General features: G+C 37.2%; 1 protein-coding gene across 3 annotated transcripts in view; it reads right to left on the reverse strand.

Annotated features, from left to right (window-relative positions):
* Positions 1-22,915, reverse strand: part of STK3 (serine/threonine kinase 3) — a 466,952-nt gene that overhangs the window by 84,301 nt on the left and 359,736 nt on the right. For all 3 annotated transcript variants that reach the window (XM_025393760.1, XM_025393762.1, XM_025393761.1), the window contains one exon: positions 14,502-14,694. In XM_025393760.1, coding sequence (XP_025249545.1) covers positions 14,502-14,694 — 193 coding nt within the window. The remainder of the gene's footprint in view (positions 1-14,501; positions 14,695-22,915) is intronic.

Here is a 22,915-nt window from a genome sequence, read left to right on the forward strand (position 1 = left end):
AAGATACTGAGATAGTCTATCAAATTTAAGATACTATAAAACACCAATATTTGTGGTAAACCTTTAGAACTTAGAACACTCTCATATCTCACATTCAAAGTTCATGAAAATGAAACTCCTTAGGGATAGTTCAGCAAGATAATGGCAAAGGCTGCCTTTAGATTTCCTGTCATAACAGATTTTACAGGAATGTTAAAAATGAACAAAATATATAGAAGAGAAGGTGTAATATTTCAACGATCAATAAATATGCTAAAAATAAAGACATTGCGTTTATGGTGTTCATCTTCAACTTTGTTCCCTGAAATCAACAACAAAAATAGAAATTGGTTAATCTGATGGGTTACATTACTGACGTTTAGATAGGACACATACATTCCATTAACATTTTCAGCAGATTTTTAGTACCTTTGATTTGTCTCTAGGCTTCATCATTACAAGACATATTTCTCTATATTCAGAATTGAAATTTGGTTCCCATGGTAACCTCTTAAATGAAAATCGAGTCTAGGAATTTAACCTGTTATTCTCCATTTCTGCCCCATTTTGTAAATTTAAAAAAATTGCAAGTGTAGCTCAACTTATGCATATTTTTTTATAAACTAATCAAAGTAGTAAATCAAACCATAAAGCTGGGAGAAGGCGGATAATCCCTTAAAGAAATTCTTTGCTCAATATTCTTTTCGTTTCTTTTTCTTTTTAAAAGGAAGATTGATTCTGTAATAGAATTATATATTTAGTTGCAAGTTCTGTTTTCATCAAGAAGTCTTAAAATGTGTCACACACATAAATACATCTGAAAACTTTAACATTCAGTATAATATAATAAGGGTTATCAAGTTTGTCAAGGAAAGTCAGAATCAGGGAGGAGAGGAAAAACGGTTTCTTTAGAAACGAATTGCTGGAAAAGTAAGAAACTCCTAAACCACCATTATCAACTGTATTTGATAATGAATGGAAAGGTTTCACTGAAGCATATTTCTAGATAGCATTCTATAAAAAGTAAATTTAGTATTTGTAGGTACTTTGGTAAAAATGAAACAAAACAATAGAAACTACAAAAAGCATGCATTGTGGCACTACTAATTCAGTGAAGACAACAGCACTCTGTGACCTATGTTCCTCCCCAGATCATCTTCCTCTCTCCACACCAAGCCAGAACCACACTGCTTTCATTAATTTTTTTTTTTTTTTTTAATCCAGCACTGGCTTCATTGCTGAGGCTCTCATTATGGTCTTCTTTGTTTTCTCCTCAACTAGGAGATAAGGAACTCTTCATCCCAGAATCTTTACAAACTCCCCAGTACTGTAATAAACAGGGTTCTCTTGATATACCACTGACTCTTACTTCAGACCTCTGTATCTGAGAAAATTCACCCAAACCATTATTGGAGTAAATTTAAAACTAATATTTTCCTACCAGAAACTAACATTTATAGAGTACCTATTCTAATATGATCTACATATTAAGAGTAGCAGCATAAACTGGGAAGGAGAAGGAGAAAAATAAAATCTCAGAAGTTGCTTTTTTCACTACGAGGAATAAAGTGGGGGGAATTTTAATCTTCTATAAAAACCTTCAAAACAGAAAGATGGGCTGACCAGGCATTTCCTATAAAGATGAGGAGAGTAAGAAAAAGGCTGAAGGAAAGACAGTGTTCTTTTCTGCAATGAGTCAGAGAAGAAACAGTTTCATTAGAGAGAAGTGGTAGCAACAGAAAGGGGAGAAGCAGACTACTCCTTGGTGCTGATTAAATAAAGAAAGGAAATTACTAGGAAATTTCATTCCAGGAATCTATTCTTCTAATCCCAACAGTCTTGTGCGTGCTCCTGACAACATCCCAATCAGGAGCTTCTAACTGAAGTCACATGAGCCACCATTAATGTTGTAGTGTCTTGAAGTGAAAAATTTGCCTCCCTAATATCAATAATTCCTAGCTTCCTGACTAGGGGTGAGAAAGTATCTATCTTGTTGGAAAAAGTGGCCATGTAATACAATTCTGGCTAATGACACATAAAAATAAGGGTTTAGGCCAAGTACGGTGGCTCATACCTCTAATCCCAGCATTTTGGGAGGCTGAGGCAGGAGGATTGCTTGAGGTCAGGAGTTTGAAGCTGCAATAAGCTATGGGCTATGATCACACCACCATTTCCACTCTAGATGACAAAGTAAGACCCTTCTCTCAAAAAAAAAAAAAAAAAAAAAAAAATCAAGTAAGGGTTTCTAGGAAAGCTCTGTTTTCTTGATACAGGCACAATCCTTTCTGTTTTTTGCTCTTTTCTACTGCCTGGAATGCAGACTTGATGGATAGAGATCCTGCATTTATTTTGCAGGCAGAAGAACAAGCATAATATCCTAAAGATGGTGTCACAGAAAGGATTTCTAATGACATCATGAACTCACTCTGCCAGTGCTGGATACTCTGCTTCTGGATTTCTCGTTAAATGAGAAAAGAAATTAATCTTATTTTGTTTAAACCACTGTTATTTGGGTTTATTGGTACATACAGTCAAATTCAGTCCTTAACTGATACATTTCTATTCCCAAATGGAGGATGTAGGGAGAAGCAGAAGCAGCAGCAATCTTCAGTTTTACTGCAGAAACATTCCAATTTCAAACTTGAAGTCCACTATTATACAGAGTAGTTTAAATATCAGTACGTTTCAGATAACTTATAGTTTTAAAGGTTTTTTTACGGGTTGACCTAAAAAACCTATGGCAAAGTGCCTTTTGGCTTCCATACTCAAAAATTTTAAAAATAACCCATTCCTAAGATAAAAATAAACATTCTTACAGAGAGTTAACAAAAGTTTAAAAAGCAACTTAAATAAAAGGAGGAATCTATTCTGTTAGATTTTTCTTTCTGGATGATTTGATAACAAGATACTATTAACCAAGATATGTTTACACTTAATTTTTTATTCAAACGTATGTGCTTACACTTCTAAATATTTTCCATTGCTTAATTTAAAACCTAGCATTAACATTTAGAGTATCTCTTTGTCATACACATAAAATATTAAAAAACAATTTTAAAAAAATTTTAAAGAGGAAAACTGGTTAGGTTTGTTTTAAAAGTTAATGGGAGGGGGCAGCTGCAATTGCCCAGTAATGTTTAATGACACAATATGAAACACATGCCACAATGTGGAGCTGAGTCTCCAGGGAGATACATGTTCACAGAAGTGGGACAGAGAGGATGATGTTTCTGACTTATGATTTATTAAAAAAAAAAATACTAGGCTCTTCAATGAGAAAATAAAGCAGGAAATCTCAAGATAGTAACCACTGTCATATGTGATGTGGTTGCTACGGCAAATAGTTTTTTTAAGCACAGAAAGAATAATCACATAAAATTGACATCAATTTCTCCAGCTGCAGCTGAATTCTGATCCCCAGCTTACAAAAACATTTTATTTTAACAATAATTTTAATGTTCAGAATTACCTAGTTCCTCAATTTTGGCCCCAATTCCTTCAACTAGTTGCTTATGGAACTAAAAGCCTATTAGCAATAAAGAATAAAGTAACTATCATTCATTCTCTTTGTGGATAAGAAATTTTAAAGAAAAAGGTTGCTTTTCATCTCCTTCATGCATCCCCAAAACATTAACAAGTAAACCAAATTGTGAGGAATACAATACCATAGAAAATATGTCAGTCCACCCACAATTATTCATTAAGTTTCCTAATTTGCACATCTTCTAAACAAAAGTCCTCATAAAAATGTAAATATATATGAAGTAATATTTAAAAATACTTTAACAAAATAATTTAATTTTTAACTTCTTACCACGATTATGACAAAGATATTCAAGTTTAGAGAATAAAATAACAATCATGACTTCAGCAAAGTATGTGTCAACATCAAAGAGATTTATAAAGATTACCTAATTTGTTCTTCTAAAAATATTTTAAGACGTGGGTGGTTCCACCTCATTAATGACCTTGGAAATGTGTCCTTTAATTTGTTGCCAAGAGTATAGTGAATACATATAAAAACCAGGATGTTAACACAGAAGCTACTGACATCAGTTTTTTTCTGAACTTCACCATACTGTATTTTAAAACCAAGAAGGATAAACATAACATGGAGAAGGTCCACGGACTATTCATAAGAGATTAAAAAGCTTAGAAAATAATACCTGCACAAAGGTTAAAGAGACTGAAATTATTCAGCTAAGAAAAGTCAAGTCTGAGGAAGAACTTAATAAGTATCCAAGTATTTATGAAGGGTTCTTTGCACAGAAAATAGTGACCAGCTGTTTTCAATCTCCAATGAAGGCAGAATAGAAGGAAACAAAAATTGAAGCCCAAGATTTTAGTTAAGTAAAAGGATTTCCTGTGCAAGTAATGAATATTGTAATGGTCACTGTGTGTATCTATGAAAATGCTTTCTTCAAAGGCCTATACAGGAAAGAGATTTTCATTTGTACAGGGAAGACTAATATTTACATCCTTGTGTTTGTTTTGTGCTAATAAAAGAGGGATCCTACAACCAAAATACATACACCAGCAGGTCTGAGCTGGGTTATACTTTGTTAAACATCCCACGGACCAAGAGCACACAGAAGAGTAGACTATACTCAGTGCCCACAGGGAACTCCAAACCACTGCAGCCACACCTTACCTGGCTTCCTTGTACTTTTGGAAAGGAAAATGAATGATTTCTAGTTGCCCAAAATACGATGAGTATTTGCACCCGGCTGGAAGAGGGACCTGTAGTTTATTGTTGTCACCTTTATTGTCATATCCCGGGCAACAGTAACCGCCTAAGTTAAAGAGGAATGCACCAGTGTTTCATAAAAGCATGATAAGTGGGAAAGTAATTCCCCTACACATTCTCCTACCCTTGCCAATTATTTCTTGGCATCTAAAATTCCATCCTTAGTGATTTACTCCTTTGGCTCAAGGCTGTATGATTCTGGGTGAAAATATATTTCACGAACATTAAACATTATTAGGCATTTTATTCCTGTGTATCTGGTCTTTTTCCAAAACAGATTTTGGAGGGAAAAAGGAAGGAAGGAAAGGATATGAGAACTGAGAGAAAGATATTACTAAGCAAAGAATACGGCATGGAAGTAGATGTTCAGAACAAAACAAATTGCCTCACACTTCACAATTTTATCTAGGAACAATGGATGAACCAGGAAGCAGAGTCAGCCTTCCCTTCTTGGTATCTCTCCTAAACTGCCGCTGAATATCTAGTATCTGTCACCAGAGTAACTCCTAAAAAGCTAAAGCAGAACTTCATTTGCTTTCTCCTACTATTTAAGTAAAACTGCATATATGTGCTGTCCAAAATAAACTCTGAAATTCTCAAAATCAATAAATACTATAGGCATATACAGGTAAGACATTTTTTAAATGTATATTTAGTAAATATTATTTAACCCAGTATTTAAGAAATGATAAACATTTATGAAAGGTTAATATAAGTAAATAATATACAACCTAAACATAACCGGTTATTTCTCCACCCATTCTTTTTTTGTTTTTCTGAGACAGAGTCTTGCTCTGTCACCCAGGCTGGAGTGCAGTGGCACGATCTCGGCTCACCGCAGCCTCTGCCTCCTGGGTTCCAGTGATTCTCCTGCCTCAGCCTCCTGGGTAGCTGGGATTACAGGTATATGCCACCATGCCCGGCTAATTTTTGTATTTTTAGTAGAGATGGGGTTTCACCATGTTGGCCAGGCTGGTCTCGAACTCCTGACCTTACCTGCCTTGGCTTCCGAAAGTGCTGGGATTACAGGCGTGAGCCACGGCGCCCGGCCTCTTTACCCATTCTTTTTTTTTTTTTTGAGATGGAGTTTTGCTCTTGTTTCCCAGGCTGGAGTGCAATGGTGCAAATCTCCAGCTCACTGCAACCTCCGCCTCCTAGGTTCAAGCAATTCTCCTTCAGAGCAGCTGCCTCCAGAGCAGCTGCGATTACAGACCACCACATCCAGCTAATTTTGTATTTTTAGTACAGACAGGGTTTCTCCATGTTGGTCAGGGTGGTCTCGAACTCCCAACCTCAGGTGATCCGCCTGCCTCAGCCTCCCAAAGTGCTGGGATTACAGGCATGAGCCACCACGCCTGGCCTCTCCACCCATTCTTAACACAACATGGTCTCCACCTATATCACCATCCAGCTGCCTCTCTGTTCAACATGCTCCCGTGTATCTCCAGCCTTCTTAAATACTCCCGTAAGTTCTAAACACAATATTCCAGGTGAGTTCTGGCTCCTGAGAGCAGAGGGAAGCTGTTTATTTCCTTGTTCTAAAAAGTGGTTATCTGTCCTAGCTGCACCTCAGAAGCTCTTGTAGAGTTTTTAAATTTTAAAAAATATATTTTAAAAGCAGAGATGCCCAAGCCCTGCTCCAGTCTTCAGACCAGCATCTCTGAAGACTGACTGTTATAATACATACTTGTGAGGCTAGTTACTTGGACCCAAGAGCAGGGTTCATCTTGTAAATCAAGCCCACTGGTCCAGCCTGTGGTGATCTTTTAGGATCCTCATTCTATCCTATAACATATTTTTATTGTTCCACTTCATGTTATTTGCAATTCTGATGGACCTTCCACCTTATAGCTTCATCCAAGTTTCTATGAAAAATTTTGAGCTAGCCAGGGCTTGAGACCGAGGTTCTGTATCACAAAATGAGAAATCTTCTGGTAAACAATTTATTATTTAACACTGTAGTCGACTGAAATTTAGCAACCACTGCCATGTGCCTCTGGTGAGCCTTTGTATCATAGAGGCTACAGAGCTGAGCACCACATTTCTCAGAATTCCTTGCAACTAGAGTTCTGGGTAAGTGCACTCTTTCACAACTGGGGGGCGGAAAAAACAAGCAGAAGCTATGTGTCTGCTAGTTTAGTTATTTCCTTCTTGCAAGCCCTGTCATGGAGACCTGATTATTTACAGCAGCATTCTAGCATCTAGTCACCAGTTTCACAGGTACTGAGGAGTGGTTGCAGTAATATTTAGTAGCTTTCTAATCCCTAAATAGCAATGACGGTTGATTTCAATCTGTATTACTGAACTCAACAGTGCCAGTGGCAGCCTCTGGATTGCGATTCCTCATTGTGGCAGTAGTAGTTGTTCCTTATATGCTCACTTTTGTGGTGTTGTGGGAGTCACTCCTGAAGCCTATGCTACACAGTCTTCTCCTCTAGCCTTTCCATTGATTTTCTTAACATCTACATCTCTAATATGGCTTGGCTCTATGTCCCCACCTAATTCTCACACTGAATTTTAATTCCCAATGCTGGAGGGGGGCCTGGTGGGAGATGACTGGATCATGGGGGTGTTTCTTTTTTTTCTTTTTTTTTTTTGAGACGGAGTCTTGCTCTGTCGCCCAGGCTGGACTGCAGTGGCCGGATCGCAGCTCACTACAAGCTCCGCCTCCCGGGTTCACGCCATTCTCCTGCCTCAGCCTCCCGAGTAGCTGGGACTACAGGCGCCCGCCACCTCGCCCGGCTAGTTTTTTGTATTTTTTAGTAGAGACGGGGTTTCACCATGTTAGCCAGGATGGTCTCGATCTCCTGACCTGGTGATCTACCCGTCTCGGCCTCCCAAAGTGCTGGGATTACAGGCTTGAGCCACCGCGCCCGGCTGGGGGTGTTTTCTAATGGTTTAGCACCATCTCCCTAGTGCTGTCTCGTGGTTGAGTTCTCACAAGATCTGGTTGTTTAAAAGGGTATAGCACCACCCCCTTTGCTCTTTCTCCTGTTCAGCCACGTAGGATGTGCCAGCTTCCCCTTCCACCACGATTGTAGGTTTCCTGAGGCCTCCCCAGCCACGCTTCCTGTACAGCCTGCAGAACCAAGAGCAAATTATACCCCTTTTCTTTATATATTACCCAGTCTCACGCAGTTCTTTAAAGCAATATGAGAACACATGAATATAATCTCTGACTTAAATTTCTTTGTGTGTGGAATACCTAGAGTAGTTTCTGTTTCTTCCAGTAAACTCTCACTGATATAAGCACATTTGAGTATAACTGTTGCACTCTCATAACAGGACCACCAGCTAGGTCACACTACATAATGTCTACAAGGATATCATGAAAGACCTTGTTAAATACTTTTCTAATATCCTAAGATACAATATTCAAACTCTGCATTTTCTCTGACCTTGAAGTTTAGCGATGCTGTCAAAAAAGGAAATTATATTATTCTGATATGATTTCTTCTCAGGAATCTATGCTGACTTATAAGGATCCTGATCTTTCCTAAAGGACTCTTAAATGTTCTAGAATCCTGCCCAAGAAGGACATTGAGCTCACTGGCCCCAGAGCAGTGATGTGATTCTAGTGTCAACCCTGTGTCTATATACTGGTTCCATTGCTTACTTGCTATGAAATCTTGGACAACATTCCCAAGTCTGTTTCCTTAGTGCTAAATGGTAGTGAAATGCTATTTTACAGGATCCTTGTGAGGAGTAAATAAGATAATGCATACAAAGTCCTGAGCACAGTGTTCAGCCCGCAGTAGGAGCTCAATTAATAACAGCTGTAACCTGAGAAATTCACCTTTTTCTCCCTTTCCAAAAATAAAATAAAATAAAATGTAAATGTACCCTTTTATACTTCCATGACACTCTACTCATTTTCTCAAAGAGATGTCAAATTTCACAAACAGTGGAAAACAGTTCTCTCATCTCAAGTCATATCAATAGATATTATCAAACATACTCTTGGTCAGGAGATGCCAAGTGCAATGAGTATTTCTCTAGCATTTGCTTATCTTGCCATTCAAACCCCCCCTTTTTTTTTTTTTTTTTTTTTTTGAGACGGAGTCTTGCTCTGTCACCCAGGCTGGAGTGCAGTGGCCGGATCTCTGCTCACTGCAAGCTCCGCCTCCCGGGTTCACGCCATTCTCCTGCCTCAGCCTCCCGAGTAGCTGGGACTACAGGCGCCCGCCACTGCGCCCGGCTAATTTTTTCTATTTTTAGTAGAGACGGGGTTTCACCATGGTCTCGATCTCCTGACCTTGTGATCCGCCCGCCTCGGCCTCCCAAAGTGCTGGGATTACAGGCGTGAGCCACCGCGCCCGGCTCAAACCCCTTTTAATCATGTTGATGCTACTCAGTTCATTTTGGAGATCATCATTGTCTATAGAAGCCCCATTGGCTAGCTTACTGAAAAAAGAGAGATGGAGCAAGGTCTTGGAGGAGGCAGGAAAAGGTGGAGGTAAGAATTTGCCGTGGGAAGAACAGAGCTGCTCGACAGCTCAGCATCTCCAGTCCCAGAAAGATACAATCTTTCTCACTGCATGGGAAGCAGGGCTGGCAACGCCTGGGGCTTCCCAGATGCTCCCTCTTATCAAGTTGTTGAAAGGACAAATTAATAGGATGGATAGATGAATATTATCCTTTATTGATCATCAACTATATTTAAAACACTGCTAGGCACATTTTGAATTTACATAATACACACACCTGCACAAATATACACAACAGAGAGACAATACATATCACTGAAACTCAGACAGAATTAAGTAACACAATTAATAAATGATTTGGCTTCACATATCATGCTCTTTACTATACCACATCATTTGTTCAGAAAACATTTCATGAACTCTTACCAAGTGCTAGGTATTGTATTAGGTATAAAAAATACAGTGAGGAATGAACAAAAGCACATGCTCACAATAAAGCATGACAGTGCTGTAAGAGTGAAAGCTTGGGGTGAGATGGGAGCCTGTTAGAGGGGCACTTATTCCTAACCTGGAGTTGACAGAGGAAGCAACCTCTTAACTTAGCCTGAGTGGATGAATGTGATTTAGCAAAAGAAGGATAAATCCCACAGGAGGATTTGGGCATTGCAAGAGGCCAAAGGTGAAAAAGCTCCGTAAGAGCTGAGAAGCTGGAAGAAGGATGAAGAGGGAATAGAAAGGTAAGTAGTAACCAGAGCATATACTGCTTCTTAACTGGTGTTGAGTTTTAGCCTATAAGCAATTGGTAGTCACTGGGAGGTCATAAGCAGAAGAGAAATGTGCTGAAATCTGTATGGTGGGTAGGGAATGAAGATTGGAGGCAGAGGATCAGCTTAGAAGCCTCACAAGTGAGAAACTATGAGGACTTGCACTAAAGAAATGCAAGCCGAGATCATGAGAAGAGGACAGGGATATTTAGAGGGCAGAACTGATGAGATGTTATTTCCATGAAGGGTGAAGGAAGAAACGGAAATTAAGAATGACTCAATTTTTCAACCTTATTCCAAAGACCACATTTAAAACACCTACACAACTTCTCTAGGTACTCACATTATAACATTTCATTTTTTTTCTATAAAGTAGGGAGCAAGGTCATCTACTGAAACTGAGATGGGAGGTAGCAAGAAGAGATGTAGTGAAGATCTAAACTAGCCACTCTGTAGAATGAGGAATTGCAGAACCGAAAAACACAGGCTTCCAGGAAAGTTCTGAGGGCCCAAATGGGGCAGAAGGTCTTGATCTGGTAGCCCTCATCTGTACAGATGGAAGATTATCTCCAGCAGCACTCAATAGCCAGGGTAAAGATGCACAGAAGATGAACACAGAGACTGGACCATATCAAAGTTTTCCAGGAGAGGCAGAAAAGACAAGATATTAGGGCAGAGGAGTTTAGAATATAAGAGAGTGGCAGAAGCAACGAAATATAGCCTCTAAGCTGGATATAGAAGTGAAGGGAGGGTGTGCTAATAAAAAGAAAGCAGACTAGGAACTAGGGTCAGGGAACTAGAGGGCTCTCATGACAGCATTTCCCAAAATGTGTTTCTCAGATACTTATTACACAGGATGTTAATCACTGACAAGTTCCTCATTAAAAGCTTTTCATGGTCAAGTAAGTGAAGGAAACCTTGGGTAATGTAATTTTTAAACTGTTTCCTTCCCGTACTATTTGCATTTAATAAGTTAATAATATATACTGTAGTTCTGTAATAATTTATCTCTAGGATAAATATGCATTTCCCAAATACTTCTGATTATTGTATATTATTTATCTATATTTATCAGAGAATTTCACTGAATGGGTATCTTAAGGAACACATTTTCAGAAGGTGTGCTCTATGAAATGAGAAGTAGGGATGGTAGAACACTTGAAAAGAAAGTAGCTTACTAAGGCAGGAGGTTTACCTGAAAGTTCTCTTAGCTTCCAGAGCAATGTATCTTTAATTCTACTATAACACACATACACACACATAGACACACACAGACACACACACACACACACACACACAGCTTGACTCTGACTCTACTGTAATTAGTATTCATTCATGAAACCAATATTCCAAGAGCATGTACTATTATGTGGCAGAGGAGATTTATACAGCATTCTTACCAGGACAAACTTCATAACTTATCTGGGGAAAAAACAGAAACACACAAGAAAAATAAAAACCTGGCTGGAAAGTATGGCTCTTCCTCAGATACCCGTAAGATATAGTTTCCCTCCAGGGCAACTAGTGCTACCAATATAGCCACAGCTCTGTAAGATCAGAAAGTTCCTCCATAAAAACAGAGCTAAGATGAGTAGAACTGAGCTGAACAAACGAAAAAGCCTCAGTCTTGTCTTTGCTGAAGCTACTACTCTCCCAGTCATTCATGATGAAATAATCTCTCCTACCCCATCAATCTGATGACACAGATTCTTGACCTGGTCCTAATCTACTCCAGGATAAGAAATCCTACCAGCTGATTTTCTTAAATGACAACCAACCTGCTTAAACCCAGTGTCAACCATTCAGAATTCCAACTGTCACAGACTAGTATGGATAAAGCATAATCTGTAAGGAAGAAGTAGAGATCCACATGTAAATACTGGCTAGTGCCAGACTGTGAAGGATCTTGGTGACACAGCTGAAGCCTGGATATCCCTTGGGGAATGAGGAGGCCTGATGGATATATGAATAGGAAGATCGGGAGCGGGAGGGTAAAAGTAATGCCATCATTGCTAAAAACAGGTTTAGAAAGTTATTCTTGGGACATGCCCATAGGGTCCATGTCCATTTTTAAAAAGGCAGATCAAATTTTAAAATATTTTTTGTCATTTTTCTCCGCTTCCCTTCAAAGGGAAGGTTTTCCTTCCTAGAAGTAAGGAATTTTCCTTCCTAGAGGTAAGGAAAATAGGCCCATAATTTCCAGCTTCATGGTTAAAGGTATAAAAGAGAAAGTGTAAACATAATTTAAACTGACAAGGATGTTAAATCAGGCAACTCACTTGAAACTCCAATGGGAAAAGAGATGAAAATCAAAATCTTCAGTACATATTATAGAGATTTTAGAAAAACAAAAATAATAAACTGCTATCATCTTATTAGGGAACAAAAACGCTAAAGACACATTAGCAAATGTGGTTTTGACTGATGTGACATAAGCTGAGACCTCATACCAACTAATTTAAGAAGTTTTAAAGATTTAGATCATGAGAAAAACAAAACTACAATAATTATGTGGTTTCAGAAAAAGTTAAGTCTTCCCTCAGTAACTTCTTCACATTCTTTACTACTGCCATACTACAATATGACAATCCCTAGGGGTTATACTAACATCACTTGATTAGAATTTTGGAAACACTGAAGTCCTACATTACAGAATGATGTCTAACTTGCAGAAACAAAAAACAAAGAAAGTTGGCTCATGGGATTTAAAACTCGCCGAGGTCCATAAAACAACTGCAGTTACAAAAACCACTATCTGCTCAACTTCAAAATGGGCTTTCAATAAAACCTCTGTGACAAAAAGTCATACCTATATATTCAGTTACAACAAAATTATAAAATATATTGATTTTTGTGGATGTCATACACAAAATGTGTAGACATCTGTGGTGTAATTTTAAAGTATGATGTTGGAAACATCATCATTGCTCTCTCTTCTTTGAAATATAATACACTGCAATCCAAATGAATTCGATTCTATAAAGACTCATTTTTCTTAACTACTATATATATGCTGATGTTCAACTATATGACTGCATGAAAAGTTGTTTATACAGCTTCATGAGGAGCTCAGTAACTCTCTAAAGATACAAAACAGCACTCATGATCTAATTGATCTGTTAAGAATCATAAAATTTGAGTTAAAAAATTATATCAGCTTATGGAAAATTGATATTACATGTGGATGAAAAATGTGTTAACTGTTTTACCACAGTCTTTGTGATCCACTTGTACCCTAACACTGGCTGGTTCTGGAGGCCACAAGACCATCCTCTGCAGTGTAGTGAGGCACGTTACGGATGCAGAAAACTTACTCTAGTCAGATGCCCCGCTGGTAATTTCAGGAAATCCAAGATTTAGGCTGCTTTCTGGGTAAAAGGCTCAGAAGACCCACCAATGGCAGGAGATAGAAAATTCATACTCCACCCCCAGGATTATGGCAACATAGCAATCTATTTACATTTTGTGCTTCATGATCTCTCTATCCAAAGTACATATGCAACCATAATGGGCTACACAGAACTAGGAAATGTGAAAAAGCAGCAGTACTGAGCCACGTGACTTGAAGCTATGGGTCAAACTTCAAAGGGGGAGTAGCAAAAAGAAAAGGGTGAGCAAAAAGGAAATGGAAGTATCTGAGAGAAAATCCTGGTACCCATTTTGCAGTACCAGCAAATTACTTAAATATTTACAGTCTTCTAGGTTCTACAATGCTAGAAGTCATGTAATTCTGCTTTTCTACCATTGAGAGGCAATACTCTTCAGTGGAAAGCAGCCTAGTGCTTGCTTAGACTTTGACACTAACCACACAGGACTAGGGTAGGACCAGGACAGGAAGAAAAAGGTCAGTTGGTGCTAAGAGAAAATTCGTTTTTGCCTATAATTGTGAAATCACAATGACCTACAATGTTAACTGCACTATCTTAAAAAACTATTTTTAAAAAAGAGAAGTGCTAGTCTGTGAAAGCATTCCTATTGTCATCACTCTGTAAGCAACAGAGGTCAGACAGAATGTTTGATCATCCTTTTAGCCACTGCAGCACCCCCCGCACTGTGCCTCACATATGGTAAGCAGCAGTAAATACTCATGGAACTGAATCTTCTGTATGAGCATCCCTGTCTCTTAATCCTTCTTTCTAGTGTTTCTTATTTTCCCACCTTATTTCTTCCCATAGCTTGCACTGCTCTGTCGTTGTGGTTTAACTGATAATTTGGACAACACAAAATAACAGTCTGTTGAATTTATTGGAAGATAATTTTAGGTTCACTTTTTTAATTGGAAAAGTAAATGTTAGGAACATTATCTTTTTCTCTCTAAAATACTTTGCAAATTAAGCAGTGGGTCAGCAACCTTCAACAGAAAAAAGTTCCATATCTCTAAGTTGAAGATGTGTTGCTTTCTGCTATATTAAAATACAATTTTAAAAAGTTGACTTGTGCCATACTCTTTTTTACTGTTATGTAAATCTAAGAAACAAAATTTTCCACAATTGGCTATAAAAAGTAACACAGAACTAGCTTGGTTCCTATAAAAGTATCCTTTCAAATTAGAAAACAAATATTCAATGTAAAAAAGCCACATACTTTTCATAGTTCCATCTTCTTCTTCCTCATCCTCACTGTTTATCACCATGGTCCCCAAGTCGGATTCCAACATGGTGCTATTATGTTCAATCATGGTCTGGGCCCCTTCACTCATCGTGCTTGTGGCCCGCATGGTGCCCACACTCTCCACACTAGTCTTCACCATGGTGTGGGAATCCAGCTCATCTTCATCCTGCAAGCAAAATACTGCAATGAGGGAAGACTTTTCTGTGACAGCTGGATTTCTTAATTCTTAACAAGAGAATGAATATATTATAGTTTTAATGCTTATAAAAATACGATTAGTACTGATTTTAATATAGACATACATACAAATGTTATTTTAAGAGCAAAAATTATTCAAAATAACTTAAAGTTTTAGGTAATTAAAGATCAAGCAACAGAAATTGATGAAGCAGAAGGCTGCTAGTTGCTTTTAAAATAAGGATTAAGATAGGTGAACTATCAACAAATGCATAACAAAGAATATGGTGACGAAAACAACTAAATATATAAAAGAGAGCACCTTTAAGACAGAACACATTTACACTTTGTATTATAACAGGCATAATGATGTCTATAACCTTGTACAAGAGCCATTAGTTTTTTCTTTTAAATTATGGCAAAATATACAAATACATATACATAAAATTCACCATTTTAACAATTTTTAAGTGTACAGTTCTATAGCACTAAGAATGTTCACAGTGTTGTGCAACCACCACCATTATACATTTACAGAACTCTTCATCCCCCCTTTCCCCAGTCCTGGCAACCTCTATTGTACCTACATGAGGTATCTAGAATAGGCAAATTCATGAGTACTACTATTCATACCATAGTACTAATTCATAATTACTATTGTACTCATGAATTTGCCTATTCTAGATACCTCACGTAAGTGGAATCATACAATATACTTCACTGAGCATAATGCATTCAAGATTCAGGCATATTGTGGTATGTTGTGTAATTTCATTCCTTTTTAAGGCTGAATGATACTCCACTGTATGAATACACCACATTTTGTTTCCCTATTTATCTGTTGATGGCCATTTGGATTGTTGACACCTTTGTCTACTGTGAATAGTGCTAATGTGAACACTGACCTACAAGTATCTGTTTGAATCCCTACTTTTGGTTTGGCTGGGTATCTACCTAGAAGTACAATTGCTGGATCACATGGTAACTTCATATTTAATTTTTTGAGTGCCCAAACTGTTTTCCACAGTGGCTATACCATTTTACATTCCCACCAGCAATGCACAGGATTCCAACTTCTCTATGTCCTTGACAACACTTGTTATTTTCCATTTCTAAAAAGTAATAGCCATCCTAATGAACATGAAGTGTTATCACATTGTAGTTTGATTTGCATTTCCCTAATGACTACTGCTGTTGAGCAATCTTTTCGCATGCTTATCAGCCATTTGTATATCTTCTTTGGAGAAATATCCATTTACCCATTTTAAAATGGGTTGTTTGGTTTTTCTGTTGTTATTACAAATTCTGAATATTAATTCCTTACCAGAGATATAATTTGCAAATATTTTCTCCCATTTTGTATGCTTTTTACTTCATTTATAGCATCTATTGATGTAAGTTTTTAGTTTTGATGAAGTCTGATTTATCAGTTTTTTTTCTTTTGTTGCCTATGCTTTTGTTGTCAAATCCCAGCTTTTGAATGTTTCACAGAAGAATTGAGTCAGTAATATAAGTACAAATTAAAAGTGCTCTTTAGAACATTCACCAAAGATATACTGGAATAGGGTCATAAAAATAAACTAACAAATCCTGTCTGAAAGACCAACTGATAATCCCAGTGCTTTGGGAGGTCAGGGCAGAAGGCCAGGAGTTTGAGACCAGCCTAGGCAATACAGCAAGACCCTGTCTCCACAAAAAATTTAAAAATTAGCTGAACATGGTGGTGTGCCTGTAGTCCTAGCTACTTGATGGGCTGAGGCTGGAGGATTGCCTGAGCTCAAGAGTTTAAGGCTGCAGTAAGCGATGATGGCGCCACTGCCCTCCAGCCTGTGTGACAGAGCAAGACCCCATTTCAAAAAGAAAGAAAGGACCAAAGAATCGGCTATTTAGAAAAACTTGATTATGCACTGAAATTCATTTATATTTATTCCATTTTTAGTAGAAACATATAAGTAAAATCTAGTTCTGGCAGAGGTCAAAATGCAAATCTGAGAACATCAATGTTGAGTCTCAGCAATTTGGATTGTATAATATAACAATAGTTGGACACCTGTTTGATACCTTTCCTCTTCCTAAACCTACATGATAAGCTTGGGCATTATGTCTCAAAGTCGTTTGCACTTCTTTCATGATCCTTTCTCTTTTAGAAGACCTCTTCATTCTCAAGCCTTCAACCATCTAATAAGTCGAGGAGTCTCAAATCCTGAAATCTTCCTATGTCTTTACTTATTATTTAAATGCTTAATGACGTCTAAAATTTGACAGTCCCAAATCAGATATTATTTGTCTCTCCAGTCCCTCCTATCTGTCTCCACCCCCAACAACCACCAAAAAGCATGGTAATCTTCACTTGCTACATAAAACTTCAATGTCTTCTTACATTTATTTTCTCTTTCATTCCCTATATATGTATCAGTCAACTAGTTCTTTAAAAAATTCTCTCTTAGCTCCATCTCTTCTTTTTCCATTCCCACTGCTACTGGGTATAATCCTCACTACCTCATAGGTGGTTTACTGCAGCTAATGCTTCCTGACTGAGGACTCTCCCATCTAACTTTCTAGAGTCAGGCAGACATTGGTTCAAATCCTGGCTCAAATCACTTATGAGGCATAGGATCCTTGTTCCCAAAGATTGATGATTAAATAAAAAGGTAAGCAAAATGCCTGCATGCTACCTGGAACAAGGTAGTTTCACACCTTTCTCAAAGTACATGGCATTATACTAACCTTTCTTGAATACTATTTCTATCATTCTACGGAAGAATCTACTATGGCTCCCAGTTCCTGCCTTCATTAAAGCTAAACATTTCTGCCTAGATTTCAGTGTCTTCTATGGCCCAATCCTATTTTCCCATTGTTCATATAACTTCCAATACAGGCAGGCTGGACTTTAACTGAATCTCTCTTTGCCATAACTCCATATGATGCTATGCTCATTAAAGACTTCCTTTGTGTACATGTCTTATTCTCTATCCAGAACGCCCTTCCCCTCTATTTAACTAAATCCTACCTAGTTTCCGATCAAGTATCTACTACTTCCAAGGCTAATTCAGTCTTTGTTAATTATTCTCTTTTCTAAACTTCCATAGAATTTGCAACCTGCATTATACACTTTTGTATTCAATTTATGATCTCATATTGCAAGCAATTGTTTTGCAAAATCTTTTATAAATGTAAGTACCCTATGGACAAGAATGTCTTTGAGTGCCTCTGAATCCACTAAAGTGCTTCATTTGGTATTCAAAACACGGTAAGGATTTGTGAAAGTTGTCAGAATCAAAATGAAGACATTTCTGTTTAAAACAACAAAAAAACAAACAAAAACCAACCCTGACAAATGGAGCAAGGGAAAGCCATAAAGAGATGGTCCTCATGCATAAATGCCTGATAGCAAAAGCTATCACAAAAGACTCTGCCAAAACCACCACTTTGCACAACGGCCATTGCAATCTTACATGAAAAATACTGCGAGGACATCTACCCAGCAACTGCCTATCCAACCACAGACTGGCACACAAGGATAAGGATTTCAAAACAATTAGGCAATTCTCCCCATTTTTCCTTTAAAAACTTTTGTCTTCCTTTACCCCCCGAATACGCACATCGTTTACTATAGCACCTATACTAGCACTGCAATGCCCTATTCTAAAATAAATGTTACTTTCTTTTAGAGAGTCCTTGTTATTTAGGTTGACACGTTCAATACATATTGACTTTTTCATGGAATTATAAAATCAGGGACCTTTACAGTTAGAGAGAAACTAATTCGAACCATCATTTTATATCTGAAAACACTGAGGTCCATAGAAAATAAGAGACTTCCCTAAGGTCACACACCTACTTAAAAGTAGATCTGGGACTAAGAAACAAGTTCTTTTATTTCTTAGCCCATTATTCTACTACATACATGTACCTGAATTATGTTTAAATTTTGATCTACTTGAATGCTTAAGTTTGAGGTGCAAGCTTAGAATCTTAAAAGCTTATATCACCACCTCCTATTCCCAAAGAGTCCCATAAAATTATTCAGTACATTCTAGTCCAAGCCACCATCTTCTCCCACTTGGAGCATGAAAATAGCCTACTGACTGTTCTTATTGTTTCCATTTCTGCCCCTTTTAGTCTCACTCACATAGGCAGATTGAGCCCTCCAGAAGACAAATGACATCATGTTACTCTCCTGCTAACACTCTGCATTTGGCCTCCTATCACACTTAGAATAAGATCCAAAACCTTTATCATGTCCAAATGTGATCTGGCCTATCCCATCTAGTAATATCTGCCAATCCCATCTCCTATCACATTCCTTCTTGTTCACCAAGCTCTAACCAGGCTGACCTCCTTTGCTGTTTCTTGAGCATTCTAAGCATGTTCTTCCTTTTAAGTCTTTAAATTGGCTGATCTATCAGACTGGAATGCTCATCCATAAACCAGATTGATAATTTATTTAACTCAGGTCTCTATTTAGCTGTGACCTCCTTAGTGAAGCTTTTTCTGACCACCAATCTAAACTAAAGCCTCCATCATTTTCCATTCTTCTGTATTCTTCATAGTCTATACCTGGCTTTCACGACCACTAGAATGTAAGTCTGAAGAAGGTAAGAGACTGTTTTAACTTCTGAATCCTCATTATTAAAACACCTAGCATACAGTAGGTACTTGATAAATATTTATTTAATGAATAAATCAATTTATATTTTCACTTATTAATCATCCAACAAGCATTTATTGTACATCAACTACAGACAAGACATTGGAGATACAAAGATGAATAAGATAGTTTCATTCCATTTCAGTTTTTAGGGAGTTTGTGATCTAGGGGAAATCTACTACCATGTGAACAATAAGTTACAGGACAATCTATTAAATGCTATAAGAAAAGTGTTGACAGTAAAATGGGAATACCAAGAGTAGAGCCTCTAACTCTGCCTTTAGAAAGTGAAGAAGTCCCCACAGAGGAGGCTGAACTTGAGTTAGCTCTTAAAAGATGAGTAGACTATATATTTAACACAGATAGATACATTTGGGTGGAGTGTTTTACAACTTTTTACATTAGAACTACACTCAGACACATTCTTTCTCAGCTCAGACACCCCAAGATTGAATTATGTGTCATGCCTCTGTATTCCCATAGTACTCTGTGCTTATGCTGATTTTACAGTACTGTAATTGTCTTGTCTAAATCCCCCATTAGACTCTCAAATCTATAAGGGCAGTAACCAGATCTTGTTTACAGTTGTATTCCTGATGTCTGGTAAAAAGCATTGTTCTCATTATGTAATTTGTTGAATGAATGTTAAACCCCTCATTATGAGGTAATGCCAAAACACAGAACGAAGGACAATGTTATGAGGTTATAGTAACATAACGTTATTATTATAAAACGTAGAATGGCTATTGAAGATATTATACTTTGGAACAGGAAATAATGCTAATAACTAGAATTATTCAGTTGGTCATTCATTTAATAATGAAAAAATACTTATCATTGAGTTGGAAGCACTATGCTAAGGTCTTTTTAATTCTCTTTTGGCTGGGCATGGTGGCTCATGCCTTTAATCTTAACACTTTGGGAGGCCAAGGTGGGTGGATCACCTGATGTCAGGATTTCAAGACCAGCCTGGCCAACATAGTGAAACCCCATCTCTACTAAAAATACAAAAAATTAGCTGGGCATTGTGGCACGTGCCTGTAATCCCAGCTACTTGGGAGGCTGAGGCAGGAGAATCACTTGAACCCGGGAGGCAGTAGTTGCAGTGAACCAAGATCGCGCCACGGCACTCCAGCCTGGGAGACAGCGTGAGACTCCGTCTCAAAAGGAAAAAAAAAATTATCTTATTAACCCTGAGAGGTGCTATTATTCCTCTTAGGCAAAGGAACCTGAGGCTCAAATAGGTTTCATAATTTGTCCAAGGTCATACAACAAGTAAGTGGAGAAGCAAGAATTCTAGCAAGGTCTAATTCTAAAGCCTAAGACCTACCTTCTAATTATGTAAGGCTTTTAAACTATCTACAGCATTTCTCAAGCCCCATTTAACTTACACTACAGGTTTGCAAGAGCATGTTTCATTTTCCGAAGTAAAGAGATGAAGATGATTTTACATCAGTTCCTTTTTCAAATCTGCTGGTTGAATATCTTATTTTATCACAGTTGCAACCAGTTTATTCCCAAAACACTAAGTCTATTTTTACATGTGTGAGTCATTTGTCTCTTATCCTTGTGAGATTCAAAGCTGTGACCATTAAACTTAACAAGAAACATAACATCTGATTGGTATAAAATAGTCTTTAGCCTCCCTATATTCTACATTACAGTTGAATCTACAAAGGGACAATAAGGCCTGAACCTCTGGATTCACACAATTGGCTTAGATAAAATTGTAAAAACACTGAATTAAGTTTGGAAGGGATTGATCTTACTGCATATTATTTTTACTTACGTAGTCAATTTGCTAAAGAATGCTAATCTAATTTACAAATTGACAGTAAAAAATAGCAATAAAAATAGCATGAACACTCAATTCACTAATGAGAGGGTGACACACAAATAGAAATTAATAAAGTACAGATGGAATAACTAGTTAAACGAAATTAGAAAACTCACTTATAATTTGGTGATGGTGTTGATAACTCTTAAGCCACAGCTTTTACTTTTTAAAATTCTTAACTTATTCTTGATATTTTAGATTAGTATTATAATTTCATTTGATACTTTTTATATTTTTATAATGAAACATTTATGTTTTTTCAAAATTATATTTCACTTACATATACTCTGTTATTCCTCACAAAAGAAAAGCAGAAGGAAAAACATGTTGATACTTTATAGAAAAAGGTCTGCAGAACAGATGCTTCCCTACTGTAGAAAGCAGCCAATTCCAGTAAGGAATACAACAGCATTTTCAATCAGTGGCCATCATGTGCCAGGAATGCAAAACAGAGTACTGATGATAATCCAGTTTATGAATCATAAAATCCACATGGAATACAAATATTTGAAAACATTATTAGGAAATCCTACTCCACTGCTAAGACAGGCTTATGCTAAAACAGTCTGAGAAATAATCAGAGATTTTGCATTATCTACTAGTAGATATGTGTAATAACTACTACCTTAAAGCATTTTCTAAATACTCAGTAATTGACTGAATTAAAGATAAAAAGTATTTGTCATTTGTGAGACTAATTTGTCATTAGTGTCCCAAAGACAAATACTTTAGAATATAAAATTGTTTCTATATTCTAAAAATGTTTAGAATATAAAAGTAGAATTTTTCTCAGTTAGGATACCTATTTAATGAGATAGCTAGACTACTCCTTAAACAGGTGTCCTAAATGGAAAATATTCTAATTTTATTTTTCTTCTTAAAATGACATTAAACACTTCTTTATTGTACATGCAATCACGTAACAGTATAGTATCAGTATAAGAGCAGTGATCTTAATGACTTTCATTCAGTTGGACAATTCTAATGAATATGCATTCTGCTATAGCATGAAAAAAATATTCGTCGGGAAAAAAATGTGTAAAATATATACTTGAAACAATTATACAAAAAGTTGCATTATAGTAGTCTAAATATTTTTAAAACCTCTTAAAGGTGCTAATTAAACAGCCAACAATAAATGTAACAAACATACTACAAATACATAGCTGAGTTTTCAAGACAGTTAGGGCTCAAAACAGAGCTATGGTAATAAGCCAAATCTAACTTGAGGGCTTCCTCAGAGGCATGCGATGATGGGGGTGGGGGATTATTGGTTAAATAAGGTTTCTATTTTAACAGATAAAGGGAAAAGGGAAGTCTTTGGTTTCTTTCCAAAGTAGAAATGAAACCTTCACTTAAAATTGGGAATTTTGAAAGACTACATCCTCAGGAAAAAGGTAGACAAGAAACAATTTACCCAGTGGCAAAGGAGATGACAAGTCTCACCTGAGCTAGGTAAGGCAGGGGACAGGGATTGGGAAAACTCCCTTTAGAATTTATAACCATGGTTTAGGCCTTCAATTTTACATCACTCACATGCTCTGGGGGAACCTCATACTGAGAAGTTAACCAAATATAGCCCCAGTAAGGTAGCACCTGAGGTGCCTGATAGAAACAAATACAAATCCATGTTACGGGGATGCATACTGAACCCTCAACTCACATCGTTCTCAGAGATAAAATCTAGCCAAACATGAACTCACTATCCCAAAGATAAACACA

This window comes from Theropithecus gelada, chromosome 8, assembly GCF_003255815.1.
Source record: "Theropithecus gelada isolate Dixy chromosome 8, Tgel_1.0, whole genome shotgun sequence".
Classification (NCBI taxonomy): Eukaryota; Metazoa; Chordata; class Mammalia; order Primates; family Cercopithecidae; genus Theropithecus; species Theropithecus gelada.